Source organism: Hemicordylus capensis, chromosome 4 (assembly GCF_027244095.1).
Source record: "Hemicordylus capensis ecotype Gifberg chromosome 4, rHemCap1.1.pri, whole genome shotgun sequence".
Taxonomy (NCBI): Eukaryota; Metazoa; Chordata; class Lepidosauria; order Squamata; family Cordylidae; genus Hemicordylus; species Hemicordylus capensis.
This window is the reverse complement of record NC_069660.1, coordinates 2,853,049-2,865,981: the sequence shown is the minus strand read 5'-3', so window position 1 is coordinate 2,865,981 and position 12,933 is coordinate 2,853,049. Positions and strand designations below refer to the sequence as shown.

The 12,933-nt window shown below is 59.1% G+C and overlaps 1 protein-coding gene across 1 annotated transcript in view; it reads right to left on the bottom strand.

The window, feature by feature from the left end:
- The window catches only part of VSTM2L (V-set and transmembrane domain containing 2 like), a 96,508-nt gene extending 88,722 nt beyond the window's left edge, over window positions 1-7,786 (bottom strand). The window contains exon 1 of the mRNA XM_053249870.1: window positions 7,500-7,786. Within this exon, the coding sequence (XP_053105845.1) occupies window positions 7,500-7,611 (112 nt within the window). The 5' untranslated portion in view covers window positions 7,612-7,786. The remainder of the gene's footprint in view (window positions 1-7,499) is intronic.
- Window positions 7,787-12,933: the final 5,147 nt, after the last annotated feature.

Below are 12,933 nucleotides of genomic sequence, written 5' to 3'. Positions count from 1 at the left end.
CTGTGCTGGGAAGCCAAAGGGTGGTTGGACGGTGTTGTCTCAAGGGCTGCAGAATCTGATGGGCAGCTGCCCTGGAGAGCTCAGGAAAACACTGTCAGCTGACCTGGTGGACGCCAGTCAGCTGACTGCCCAAGAGTTCTCTGTGGTGACCGCACCATGTGCCTTGTTGCAGCCAATGGTCGACTGAGCAGGGACCAAAAGAGGGGAAGGGGAAAGGATGAAATGCCAGTGCTGCCCACTTCCCATCTCAGCCTGCCTCTTGATCTCCTCCTCACATGCCTACAGTGCAAGGCCTCAGGGTCCCCCCCTCCCCGGAAGCAGCGGCTGGCCATTAGCCTGGCCAGTGGGCCACTGGAGTGCAGAGCTCACCGTCAAGGAAGGAGCCACCCTTCTTCCCATCCTCCTTCCGCACTTGCCTCTCCCAGTCTCTCCAGCTGAAAGCCCCAGGCCGCCTGCCTGCCTCACGGAGTGTCCTGGATGGCTGGGCGTGTGTGTGTGAAGAAGACATAGATAGAGGACTGCGGGCTTCCTCCCACCCCCTGCCCGTTGAATGGACTGGAGACTGGTTACTGAATGAAGCAGAGAGCAGGAATAAATGGGCCAGCACTCCCAATGGAGGAAAGGAAGAAGTGCCCCCCCCCGAATCTGTATTGGGACCTGTGGCTTTTAACTTGTTTATTAATGCTCTCTTAGGGGTAAGCAGTGAGGTGGCCGGGTATGTGCCAGACACCAAAGTGTTCAGGGTGGCAAAAACCAGAGGAGAGAGCAGTGAGCTCCAAAAAGGTATCATCCGACTGGGCAACAAAATGGCAAATGTGGTTCAGTGCAAGTAGAGGTACATGGGGGCACAGAAGCCCACGGATGGGTCTGAACTGGTGGCAACTAATCAGGAGACAGATCTTGGGGTCAGGGGGCAGAACTCAAGGAAAATGGCAGTTCAGTGTGTGGCAGAGGGAAAGGATCCAACACACACCTGCCAATGCTGAGAAACCTTTGTGATGCCTGCAGTGCAGCTGCCCTTGGAAGACACCACTAGTCAGCCCATCTCCAAGAGGGATACTGTAGAGCTGGGAAAGGTGCAGAGAAGGGCAACCAAAATGATCATGGGAGGGGATGGAGCCCCTTCCTTGCAAGGAAAGGCTACAGCAGCTGCTCTTCTTAGGCTAGAAGAAGAGATGAGGAGGGTAGGAGCAGGGCAGAGGCTGATCGAACGAAGTGTGCATGTGGAGGACAGAGGCGCCTCCCTCTTGCTCTCACGATGACTCTAGAGCCCAAGGCCACCCCCTGACAGGCAGCAGCTTCAGAGCAGGGACAGGAGGGAGTCCTCCTCCCCCCAGAGCACTATGTCAGGACATGATGCCACCCATTCGGACATAGGACCCGGTGACAGCCCCTTGCCTGGGCAGCTTGAAAGGGGAATTAGATACAGTCACGGAGGGCAAGTCTACCCATGGCCAATAGTCCTGATGCCTACAAGCCACCTCCAGTCAGTGGCAGGGAAGCAGCGGTGGGAGAGAGCTCCTTGCCCTGCAAGTCCCTCTTCCAGCCTTCCCAGAGGCATCTGTCTGCTCACGGTGGGGAAACAGAAACCCCTTTCTGCTGGACAACGTGGCTCCACTTCAGTCCATCCAGCAAGGCTCCCCTGGCAGGTTCCCTTCTTGGGGCTTAGCCACTAGCAGGGCACAGCTCAGTGGGCCGGCTGGGACTTGTCCATGGATGGATCTGACCCTCGAGCTCTCAGCGGCAGACAAGGGCCCTCAATCTTAAGCAGCCGCTGGGAGATGGAGACGGAAGGCAGGGCTCTGGCTGTCTGTCTTGCCCTCTGCCCCCTCCCGCTGCCAGCCTTGTTCCCTCGGCTTCAGGCCTTGCCTCCTCCCTTCCCGAGATGCCCCTGGGGTAGGTTCTCTGCGGGAGGATGCTGGATCTGGATCGTGTTGTGCCTCTGAAGCATCTTGCAGACTGTGCTGCAGTCCATGTACGTTTGGGTGACGTCTGCCCCCTCCGTGGGGCCTGGGGCTGGCTGCTGCCTCTCCCCCCTCCCAGCAACCCCCAGGTCCTAAGGAGAGACCCTGAGAGGACAAAGCCACTTCCTCCCACACGCTTCTCCTTTTGTGAAGAGACCCAGGAGTGGCTGGGGCTCACGGCTGGGGCTCACGGCTGGGGCTGAGGAAGAGGCAGCCAGGAGAGAATCCTCGGGCCAAGCCCCCGAGCCCTCAAGGCACAGAGCAGAGGGAAGCCGGAGTCCTTGGGGGCCCCCCACGGAGAGACGGACATGCAGCACAATCCAGCAGGGAGGGCTCGGGTGCAAGTCCCCTTCAGGTGAGCAGGAGCTGCACCCGAGGGCGGCGGCAGCGCTCCTGTGGGTGAACGGAAGGGGCTGGGCACGGGGTTTCTGCCTGAGCTGGGACCCTGGCTGGGGGGGGGGGCTGTTCTGTGGGGTCAGGCCAGCCCCTCTGTTCTGGGCAAGGACAGGCATCTGCTCTGCTCTGGCATCCGCGGCTGCCTGTGACTCTTTTGAGGAGTTCAGGATGGGAAATTAATGGCCCGCCAGATCCTTTGCCCGCTGCAGAGGGGAGGGGTGCAGGTCCATTTGGCAGGGGGAGCCATGTCATCCGTGAATGGCAGCCCCAAGAGGAGCAGCAGGGAAAACACGGTGGGCGGAGAATTCCCTGCTGGAAGCTTGAGGAAATCGAGCGGAATGCAAAGTGTCTCCGTGAGGATAATGGACAGGCGAACCATCAGTGGCGGAGACAAAGAAGGCAGCAGCAGAGCGGGGACAGGGTCCTGCCTGGCTGGTGCCTTCACTGCCCAGTGGCCATCCAAAGTGGCCGTCTATCGACCCTGGTCCCAGGCAGTCCCAGGCGAGTGCCAGTTTCGGTGGAAGGAAGGGGAGGACCACGCTCCCGCCGGCTCTGGCAGGGCTGTTTACAAAGCACTCGGCCTGGCTCTGCTCTGAAGAAGGAAGACAGGCGTGGCACCGCCTGGCATCCACAGACTGCCTGCAACGCAGGAGGCATGAATAATGGAAGGGACTTGCCGACGGGGGAAGTTAAGAGGCAGGCTGGGGAGGTGGGCTGCAGCAGAAACTCCCTCCTGGGGGCTGGCAGGGAGCGAGGAAGAGAGGCCCAGCCTGTGGTGGTCTCTGAGCGGGGGGGGGGGAGCCCTGGGCAAAGTCGCCCCGTGCCCCGGCTACCTGAGCAGAGGGGCACCTTTTTAAGTGGTGGCGATGATTCTCTTATGTTTAGCAGAGGGGCGGCAGCAGCAGCAGCAGCAGAAGAGCCTGCGCTGAAGGAGGAGTTGTGCAGGCTTCGGAGCCAGAAGGCTGGAGAGAGCAGCTAGATAGGCCAGCTGGAGGACCCCACCGGCCTCCTCAGCTCAGCTGACCTGGCTGGGCCTGGAAGATGCTGCACACCCCCCGGCCACCTGCAGCAGCAGTGCTGCCGAGCCCCCGGGCCGGCCAGCAGCTCCCCCTCGGTCCTGCCCACAAGCAGTCCTGGGAGTGTGGACCATAGGAGGCTGGGACCTCCTCGTCACTGCACGCATCCCCGTGCAGACATCCCCTTGTGCTTGAAGGGTTTCGGTCTGGGGAGCTCTGCCCGTGCGAGGTGGTGAGAGCCTGTGCCGAAGGAGCAGGAGAGCCGGCCAGCACGGAGATCCTTTCCACCTCTGTGGGTTTCCCAAGAGGAGCTCACTGGACTCTCATTTCCCCTGCCGCACCTGGAGTAGAAGGACCACTGGCAGCTGCCACTCGGCAAGGCCACGGGCATTTTGCAGGGCAGGAACTGGCTCCCCCTGCCTTGGACGGAAGGCTCTCTCAGGTCCTCGAGTTGACCAGGAGCCTCTTCCCGTCTCCTCTTTCAGAGGCTGGCATGGGCTGCCCAAGCACCACGGCTGGCAGCCTCTCTCCTCTCCCTGCCCCTCATTCTGCTTTCTGCTGGCCCTGGCTTTGCTCTGCTTCGGCCCTTCCTCAACCCAGCCCCTCTTCCGACCCCATCTGCTCTGGTCCCCTCTGGGTTTCTTCCGCCTCCCGTTCTGCCGCCCACATCCTGGCTTGCCCCTCCTGACACAGCTCTACCCCCAAAGGGCTGCAGCCGCCCTGCCCCCCAGCTCATCCAGTCTCCCTGCTGCTTTGCCTTCACACTCCCTCTGGGTCTCTCATGGGGAGGGAAGCAGGCTCACTGCCCAAAGTCATCTCATGTGGGGAAGAGGATCAAATACACACATCAGATTGGGTTTCTGCAAGATCTGCAAGATGGCCTGGGCCCAGTTCCTGTTGGGTGGATCACTAGCCAAGGAGGGCAGGTGGTGGGGACAGTACCCCGCCCCGTCCCTGCTCCTGCCCGGTGGTGGATTTGGTGCTCCTTGCTTCCAAGAGAGTTCTCAGGGCCTCCTCCACACCATCGTCGTGATGTGCTGGGAGTAAGCTGCACCAGCAAATAATGAAGTGATCAATCTCCAATCTGCTAAGCAGCCATTGATACGGGTTTCCAGGGCACGCTGCTTTTATCAAATTGGTATTCACCTACTGAACAGAGACGGCTTATTATACATGACCCACTTACTCACTGCTTCTCCCAGCCTCGTTAATAAAGGGTTTGGCTGTGATTAAGTGAGTTGCTGCAGAACTACCCTCTGCTGAATCCGCTGCCACCTCGCTGCTCCCATCAGTGCTGCTCCAGAAGAATCCGCCCCCCCAGGACACACACATTTGCAGACCCCAGCAAAAGGCCACGGACTCTTCTGGAACTAGGGAAGGGCAAGTTTCTCTGCTGAGCAGCATCTGCCACAACACCAAGGGAAACCATCGGATGGGGTTGGGGTGGGAGCTGCCTGCAGCCTCATGAGCACAGATTTCCTCCCCACTGCTACCTCAGCCAGAACGTAGGAAGTTGCCATATACCGAGTCAGACCCTTGGTCCATCTACTGTAGCTCAGTATTGTCTTCACAGACTAGCAGCGGCTTCTCCGAGGTTGCAGGCAGGAGTCTCTTCCAGTCCTATCTTGGAGATGCTGCCAGGGAACCTGGAACCTTCTGCTCTTCCCAGAGTGGCTCCATCATCCCCTTAGGGAAATATCTTATAGTCATATATAAGATATTTGCTAAAGGGAATATCTTTCCATCCCCTAAGGCGAGCATCTTCCAGTGCTCACACATCAAGTCTCCCATTCAATTGCAACCAGGGCGGACCCTGCTTAGCTAAGGGGACGAGTTCTGCTTGCTCCCACCGGACCAGCTCTCCTCTTCCCCCCACCACAGAGTGAGAAGAAGAGCAGGCCAGCCCTGGACTCCTCCTTCAGCCCTCCTGGACATGCCTTCAGTCTTCAGCAGGGACCAGCCACAGTAGCGTCTGGGCCACTGCTGGCTCCAGACTGAGCCACTGGTTGCTAACATACAACTTCCCTTTCCTCCCCTTGCCAGAAAGAGGCCATTCCTGCCAGAGGGAAGGAAAATCAGTCAGGGAAAGAAGGGAGGGAAAGAAGAAGGGAGGGGTGCCTGAGCCTGACTGTCTCACAGCAACAACAACAACAACAACAACAACAACAACAACAACACCCCTCGCACAGCATCTCTGCCATACGCCACCTAGAAGTCTACGGCTTCCTTCTTTGCGGGGGGGGGGGCGGACTCCCACGTCCTCTTTGCCTCCGTACAGGGACAGGCAGCAGCCACAGTCTGCTGAACAGCCCCTGGGCCGGACGCTGCTCCCCCCTCTGCACTGCCCCAGGGAAGAATCCATCATGCATCCTCCGCCTTTGGTTTGGACTTTTAGCCAGCCCATCTCTAGGAGAAATTGCAATGCAAAGCACACACCTTATCCAAATCATCACACAGAGGAAGGAGGCAAGTCTCCAAAGGGCAGTTGGGCAGTTTTGAAAGATGTGGCTCCAGCTGGCCATGGCACTCGGGGCTCGCTGCCCACAATGGCATGGCAGGTGCCCCCCAGGCAAGAGCAGCCCTGCCGGAGCCACCAAAAGGCCACCTAGTCCAGCAGCCCATTCCTGTCACTGGTCAGTCCATGTTCTTGGGAAACCCACTTGCCTGAAGGCAACAGCTCTTCCCCACCCCCCAACTGTTGGCCCAAGCATTTCAGGGAAGGAAGTGGTGGTGCTGGTGGCATTTGGTGGCAGGCCTTTCTGGAGAGGCCGTGGGCAGAGGGCTCCCAAGCGTCACCCAGCCAGGCACTGACCAGACCTGGACCTCCCTGGCGGCCTCATGCACCCTGGATGGTCCAGAGAGCCCATTGTGCTTGCATGGCCACACTGCAGCTGCCCAAAATCTGGTGGTGGGGGCAGGGGCGGGGGCTCCACTCATGGCTGTGTGGAGAAAGTCCAGGGTGTCCCTTTGGGGTGGATGCAGGGACTCCGCTTGAGCCCTTCATGGTGGGGGAATTGGGGTGGACACTCAGAGGAGGGCAGAGCTGGGGGGGAGGGAGGGTGGCTTGTAAAGTTTCACTTGAGAGAAACTCTTGGAGCTAATCCATCAAAACTGTGACTGTGCACACACTTGCATTACAGTTCACACACACACACACACACACACACACACACACACACACACACACACACCTTTCTTTCCTTTTCACATGGATAATGGGGGGGTACTTGACCCCTCCCACTGCCCCTCCCCCCACCGCGCCTTCCTGCCTACCTGGAGAGCTCTTTGCCTGGAGGAGGGGTTGCTTTCGACTCTCCAGGCTGGCTCCCAACTCAACTTCCCGGGCAGGGAGGGAAGGAGAGAACCGAGAGCGCCCACAGAGACTCCTCTGCTCCATTCCTGCGCCTCTTGCCTCCCCCGACCCCAGCACAGAAGCTCCAGGACCGATTCCGACTCCTTCCGTGAGAGAGAGCGGAGCGTGTCCTCGCCACACTGCTCTGCCGCTTGCGAACGACCGGTCGGGGGGCTCCCTCCCTGCAGCCACAAACACCCATAAAATGAGGGCACCAAGGGCGACGCGCACCCTTTCCCACCGCCTCCCGGCCCCTCAGCGGGAGAGACGCAGTTCCAGCCCCAAAAAAACACACACGAGGGGGGGGGCGGGGGCAGACAGTAGGAGAAGGCGCTGGGGTGTCCGAGTCCCCCCCCCGCCCTCCCCGCCCTTCTCAGCGCATCGCCTTCTGCCTCCAAGCGGCGGCATCCTCCGGAGAGGGCACTTTGAGGCGCCGCCAAGGGCCCTCCCAGCAGGGGGCGCCGGAGTCCCGGAGGAGCAGAGCCGCCTCGGACTCCGCATCCAGCCGTCGCGCCAAGTAGCGCCCCAACCCCCCGCAGTCGCCCCAACCAAAGGCGGGCTCCGATCTCCTCAGTCCGTGCCCCAGAGACACACGTGGGGGGGGGCAGTAACCCGAGTCGTGCTAGACCGGAATGCCCATCTGCGGGGCGGGGGCGAGCAAGGCGGGCTGAAAGGCGCCTGAGAGGTGCGGAGTCCCGGACGGTCCCAGGGGACGGTCCCAGGTGGCCCTCCGGTCCCCCCTCCCCTCCCCGGCCGGCTCCGCTCACTCACCGTTGCCCGAGAGCTGGTTCTCCCACTGCGGGGGGCGCGAGGAGGCGCCGAGCTGCAGGTAGAGCCCCACGGAGTGGCAAAGGGCCAGGGTCAGGCCGAAGGCGCCCCCCATCTCGCTGGCTCGCTGGCGCCCGCCTGGCCCCCGTCTCACATCAGGCACGGCCAGCCTCCGCCGCGCTGCTGCCGCCTGCCTCGCCCTGCCCGCCTCTCCGCCGCTCGGCTCGGCTCCGCGCTGCTGCCTGCTGGAGACTGCGGGACTCTTCCCTACGGCGGAGGAGAGCGCCACAGTGCAGCGGCTCTCCAGTCCGGCGGAGGGATCCGAGGGCTTGATTTAGCATCAAAGTTTCTCCGAGGGGGTCGTTTTTAAAGCGGCGCCGGCGGTGGCTGCGGGCCTGGGGGGGGGGGGGGGCGACGGGGCGGGGGTTGACAGCGGCTGCAGCTCTGGCTCTGCTGGCGGGGGGAGCGGGGGAAGGCAGCGCCCAGCAGCGCAGGGGGCCAGCACTGACCCCCTTTCCTCTTTGGGGGAGGGGGAGATCATATATTTGACATTAAGGTGCGAGGAGGCAGGCAGGAAACAGCGTGCTGTTTCTTATCCGTTTAGATCAGCGAATTAACTTCAGTATTTTTCACTTTGTATTACCCCCCACCACCACACACACACACACACACACTTCCTGGAGAAATAGGTGGGTGGGTTACTTTTCTGCAGGCGAGAGGGATGGGAAGGGTCTGCTTAAGCCAAGACAAGGGGGTTCCCCAATTACTCCCCCCTCGCACCGCCCCCATTCTCCCCGCCATCCTTTCCAGGACATGAAGGAGGGAGATGAGAACATTGACCTGACCCTCCTTGACGTGAGGAAGGAGGCCAGGACAGGGAGTGAGAATCTCCCCCCCCCCCCCCCCACACACACCCCGCTCCCAGAAAGGAGTCCTCAGCTGCTCTTGGTGCCAGCGTCTATCTATGGGGCAGGAGGGGCTGGCTGGTCCGAACAAGCCAGAGGAGCAGCTCAGGTGGTGCCTCCCTCTGCCTCCCCCCACCCGAGAACCGAGTTGTCTACAGGCTAGCCATTCGTCAGGTAGAGCTGCGTGGGTAACCTAATCGCCAGCCTGCCAATGGGGCGGCATTCGGCGGGGAGCCCGAGAGAGGCGCCACCTGAGTTGCCTCCTCTGACACCCCCACCCCACCCCCGGGCTTCTAATGGGGCTAAGGATGGCGGCAACCTGAAACCCACTTGCTGGAGGCTAAACCCCACTGGACGCGGTGGGGCTTCCTGCCCAGCCAACGTGCTTCGGATCGGGCTGCCAGTCCACTGAGGCACACCGGGGAAAGTGGATCAGATCTCTCGTGGATTATTTATCATCCACGCCATCTATTATTGAGTGCATTATTCTTAACAGAAGCCGGCGCCTGCCTGGAGCACAAAGCCCGCGCACTTCTGCGGGGAGGCGGGCGCGTGTGTCTCAGACCCGGCCCCCAAATCCCCACCCCGCGGGAAAGAGCCCGTGGCTGGAAAGCGCCGGGAGGCCACCTCGCTTTCTTGCCGTCAGCAGCCCCGAAGCCGCGGCTAGCTTCAGCACCGCTCCGCGGACAGCTCCTCCGGCGGCTCGGGCTGCGGACGGGCCCGTTCAGCACCACGCGCCCGGACAGCGCTCGCGGGGCTTCGGCCCTGGGCGGGAGGCGGAGGCAGCGCCCCCTTGCGGCTTTCTCCGCGGGCCAGTGGCCCGGAGACCCTGGTCAAGGGCAGGCGGTCCGGGCAGCAGCAGACAAGTCATCAGCGCTGCTGCTCCCGGGGAAAGAATTTCCCACAGCTATGGGCTGGGCCCCATTCATGTCAATTCCGAGCTCCGGGCTGATGTGCCGAGATGGGGATCGGGTTGCTGCGCAGATGACAGCTCAGTCCTCTGGTGCATAGGAACATAGGAAGCTGCCATCTACTGAGTCAGACCATTGGTCCATCTAGCTCAGTATTGTCTACACAGACTGGCAGCGGCTTCTCCAAGGGTGCAGGCAGGAGTCTCTCTCCCAGCCCTATCTCGTTGGAGAGGCTGCCAGGGAAGGAACTTGGAGCCTAGTTGCTCTTCCCAGATCGGCTCCATCCCCGGAGGGGAATCTCTTGCAGTGCTCACACTTCTAGTCTCCCTTTCATATGCAACCAGGGCAGACCCTGCTTAGCTAAGGGGACATGTCATACTTGCAGCCACAAGACCAGCTCTCTTCTGGTGATTTGCCCAGTTCATTACAGCCTCCTAATCGGGGGCTCTCCCAGCCTGGCTCGAGAATGCCCCAGGCTCCCGCCCCACCCATATGGGTCTTTTGGTGACAAAGCCACCACAAAGGGTAATCTTTCTCTGCCATTTCTGTCTGGCAGGGCCACCATGTCCACACTACTGCTGTGCATCAAGCTTGGTTATTTGCCAGTGTAGGCGCACCAACAATATCACATGGAAGGAACTGTGCAGAAGCTGACTCAAGTCAAGGAGAACTGTGCATGGGTGAGGGGGGGGTTCCAGCGCTGTACATACTGCCCCCCCCCTACTTTTGAATAATTCTGTCATGCTCCATCCAGGGCATTTTCCCAGTAGTGACTGCTCTCACCCAGAGAAGCCTTGGAGCCTGTAGACATGCTGGGAGTGGATTCTAAGGGCCAGCTCTGTCAAAGTCCTCTTTGAGAAGGTGGGTGGCCTCCTGTCCTCCTGGGACTGGGGGTTCAGGTCTGTTAAGCAAGGACTTCCCTGCTTCACTGGCTCACCAGCTCAATGAGGCTCTCTCCATCTCAGTTGAGGAGGCCACAGGCACCATAAGAACATAAGACCAGCCCTGCTGGATCAGGCCGAAGGAGGCCTATCCAGTTGAGCATCCTGATTCACACAGTGGTCCACTACCAGATGCCTCTGGGGAGCCCACAAGCAAGAGGTATGTGCATGCCCTCTCTCCTGCTGTTGCTCCCCTGAAACTGGTATTCAGAGGCATCGTGCCTCTGAGACTGGAGGTCGCCTATAGCCACCAGACTAGTAGACATTGATAGACCAGTCCTCCAAGAATTTGTCTAAGCCCCTTTTAAACCCATCCAAGCTAGTGGCCATCACCACATCCCATGGTAAAGAATTCCATAGATTAAATATGCGCTGTGTGAAAAAGTTCTTCCTCTTGTCAGTCTTAAATTTCCCGACATCTAATTTCATGGGATGGCCCCTGGTTCTAGTGTTGTAAGAGAGGGAGGAAAAATTTCTCTCTGTCTACTTTCTCTGCTCCATGCATAACTTTATATACCTTGATCATGTCTGCCCGTAGTCACCTCTTTTCCTTGTAAAGAGCCCTGGATGCTGTAGCCTACGGAAGAGGGTCCAGGCCCCTGATCATTCTGGTTGCCCCCCCCCTTCTTTTCGAGGTCTACAATATCCTGGGTATAAACTCTACAGCCTAGCCCTAAACAGCTCGCCTTGTCCTTGCCCCTCCCTTGTTTCTGGTTGATTTATTAATTTATTTGATTTCCTTGGTTGTTTGCTGTTGTCTTTAGACAGAAATCAAGCTTTGCTGCCTGCTCTGGTGGGCCTCTTCACTTCACCGGGAGCTCCTTGCAAGCTGAGGAGCCAACAGAGGCCACCCCCAGTTATGTCTCAGGGTGCAGTTCCCAGCCAGAGCGCTGTGCCTTTGAATTCCTCACACAGGAGCTTCAGGCTTTTCCAATCGTCCTGCTGCTTGGGGTATAAAAGGACATGTTCGGCATTCAGCCTGGGTCACAGTGAAGCAGCTGCAGCCAGTTAGAAATGTTCCAGCTGCTGACTGCACTACCTGCTGCCTCCCCACCCCCCCACAGACATCTTGGATACATCAGCCCAGGCCGGGCCATCGCAGCTGGTGCATCCTCTGCTGGTCACCTCTGCTGCCCTGTTTGTGACTGAGGACCAGGACAGACTGCCAGTGTCCGCTTTGAAGCAGGGAGAGCCTGGTGAAATCCTCCGTGAAACTGGCTGGGAGCATGCCGCTACCTTTCAGGCCAACCTACCTCACAGGGTTGTTGTGGAAATCAAAGAGGAGGGGGAGAACTAGAGACATTGCTCTGAGCTCCTTGGAGAAAGGGTGGGAGACAGACATGTAGATTGTCACCACCCCCATCAAGGTCCTTCCGAAGAGCTTTGAGCTTCCACAGTAGTGGTTGAAAGTGTGGCCTTTTTGTTAATGCCATGTGCCTCTTTGCTTGTGTGGACAGAAGGAGCTCCCTCCTCCTGAGTCGCAGCGCAGGCGACTGCTCCCAGTGCTCCTTCCCTGCCTGCCACCTTCGGGCCAGTAGCTCCCAGTGGCCTCTGGGATGCCGCACTACCCCTCACCTACAGCTGCAGCTTGCATCCCACCCACCCCCACCCCCCACACAGGGACATGACCCAGTGATGGTACCTGACACCTACAGCAGCTGCTCTTCTATCTCACCTCTGTCTCAGCCTTTGGCACCTGGAGAAAATCCTGGCATTTGCCTTCTTAAAGGAGGAAAAAGTTCTTTTTGTGAAAACAGAAGCCTCAGGATTAATGGTCACCCGTCTTGCATCTCAGCGTTGGTTTTCTCCCTGCTGGAGAAAATGGCCCTGTCCCACCACAGGGAAAGTCCTGCCGGCTGCTGTCAGTAGTAACTGCTCCAAGATTTGTTCTTTTAATCCAGAATCAATAGCAAATTTCATTTAAAAATAAATTAAAGCCGGCATTGGAAATCATTCACCGTGTGGGTTGGGGCTGTGTGTGGAACCGTCTAAATGGCTCCCTCTGGCTCATCCATCACTGCCAAGGGGGGAGGAGGGGAGGGGGGGCTCCACAGCACTGATTCATGGGAAACTGACTTAAGTGCATCGGCTCTTAACAAGGAGCAGCGCCAGGCAAGAGATAGGCCTCTTAACATACACTCACATGAGCTTATCAAGGCAGGTCGACAGCAGGCAAGCAGCCGCCTTCTGAAGGGAAGCCGCAGCTCTTCCTGAGAAGCAAGTCGCTTTCCAGCCCTGCCTTGCTATGCAGTGGAGGGAGGCACTGGAAGATGTGGCAGATCCGGCCGACTAAAAGGGACGCAGCTTGCTGGAGATCGGCTCCGTGATGGGCAAACTTATGCTCATCTGAGTGTGTCGCTGGCTGGCTGGCTGGCTGTCTCTCTCAGCCTTCTTAGAGGCCATTTTGAGAGGGCTCCCTTTTGCTCAGTAGTTCTCCTCCTGCTGCAACATGATGGGCCTTTTCTCACAATCACAAGCCAGGACGGGCAATGTGAAGAGCCTGGGCGTGCGGATCATGTGCCCAAATGACACACGACTGCCCTGGGCAGCACAGAGGGGCAGAGGCTGGGACGCATCATCCCACAATGCACCCTGCAAGGGCATGGTGCATTCTGGGGACTGGTGCTGGTTGGGAGCATTTCAGTGCCTCGGTGCTGGCTGCAAGCACCTGGCACTGACC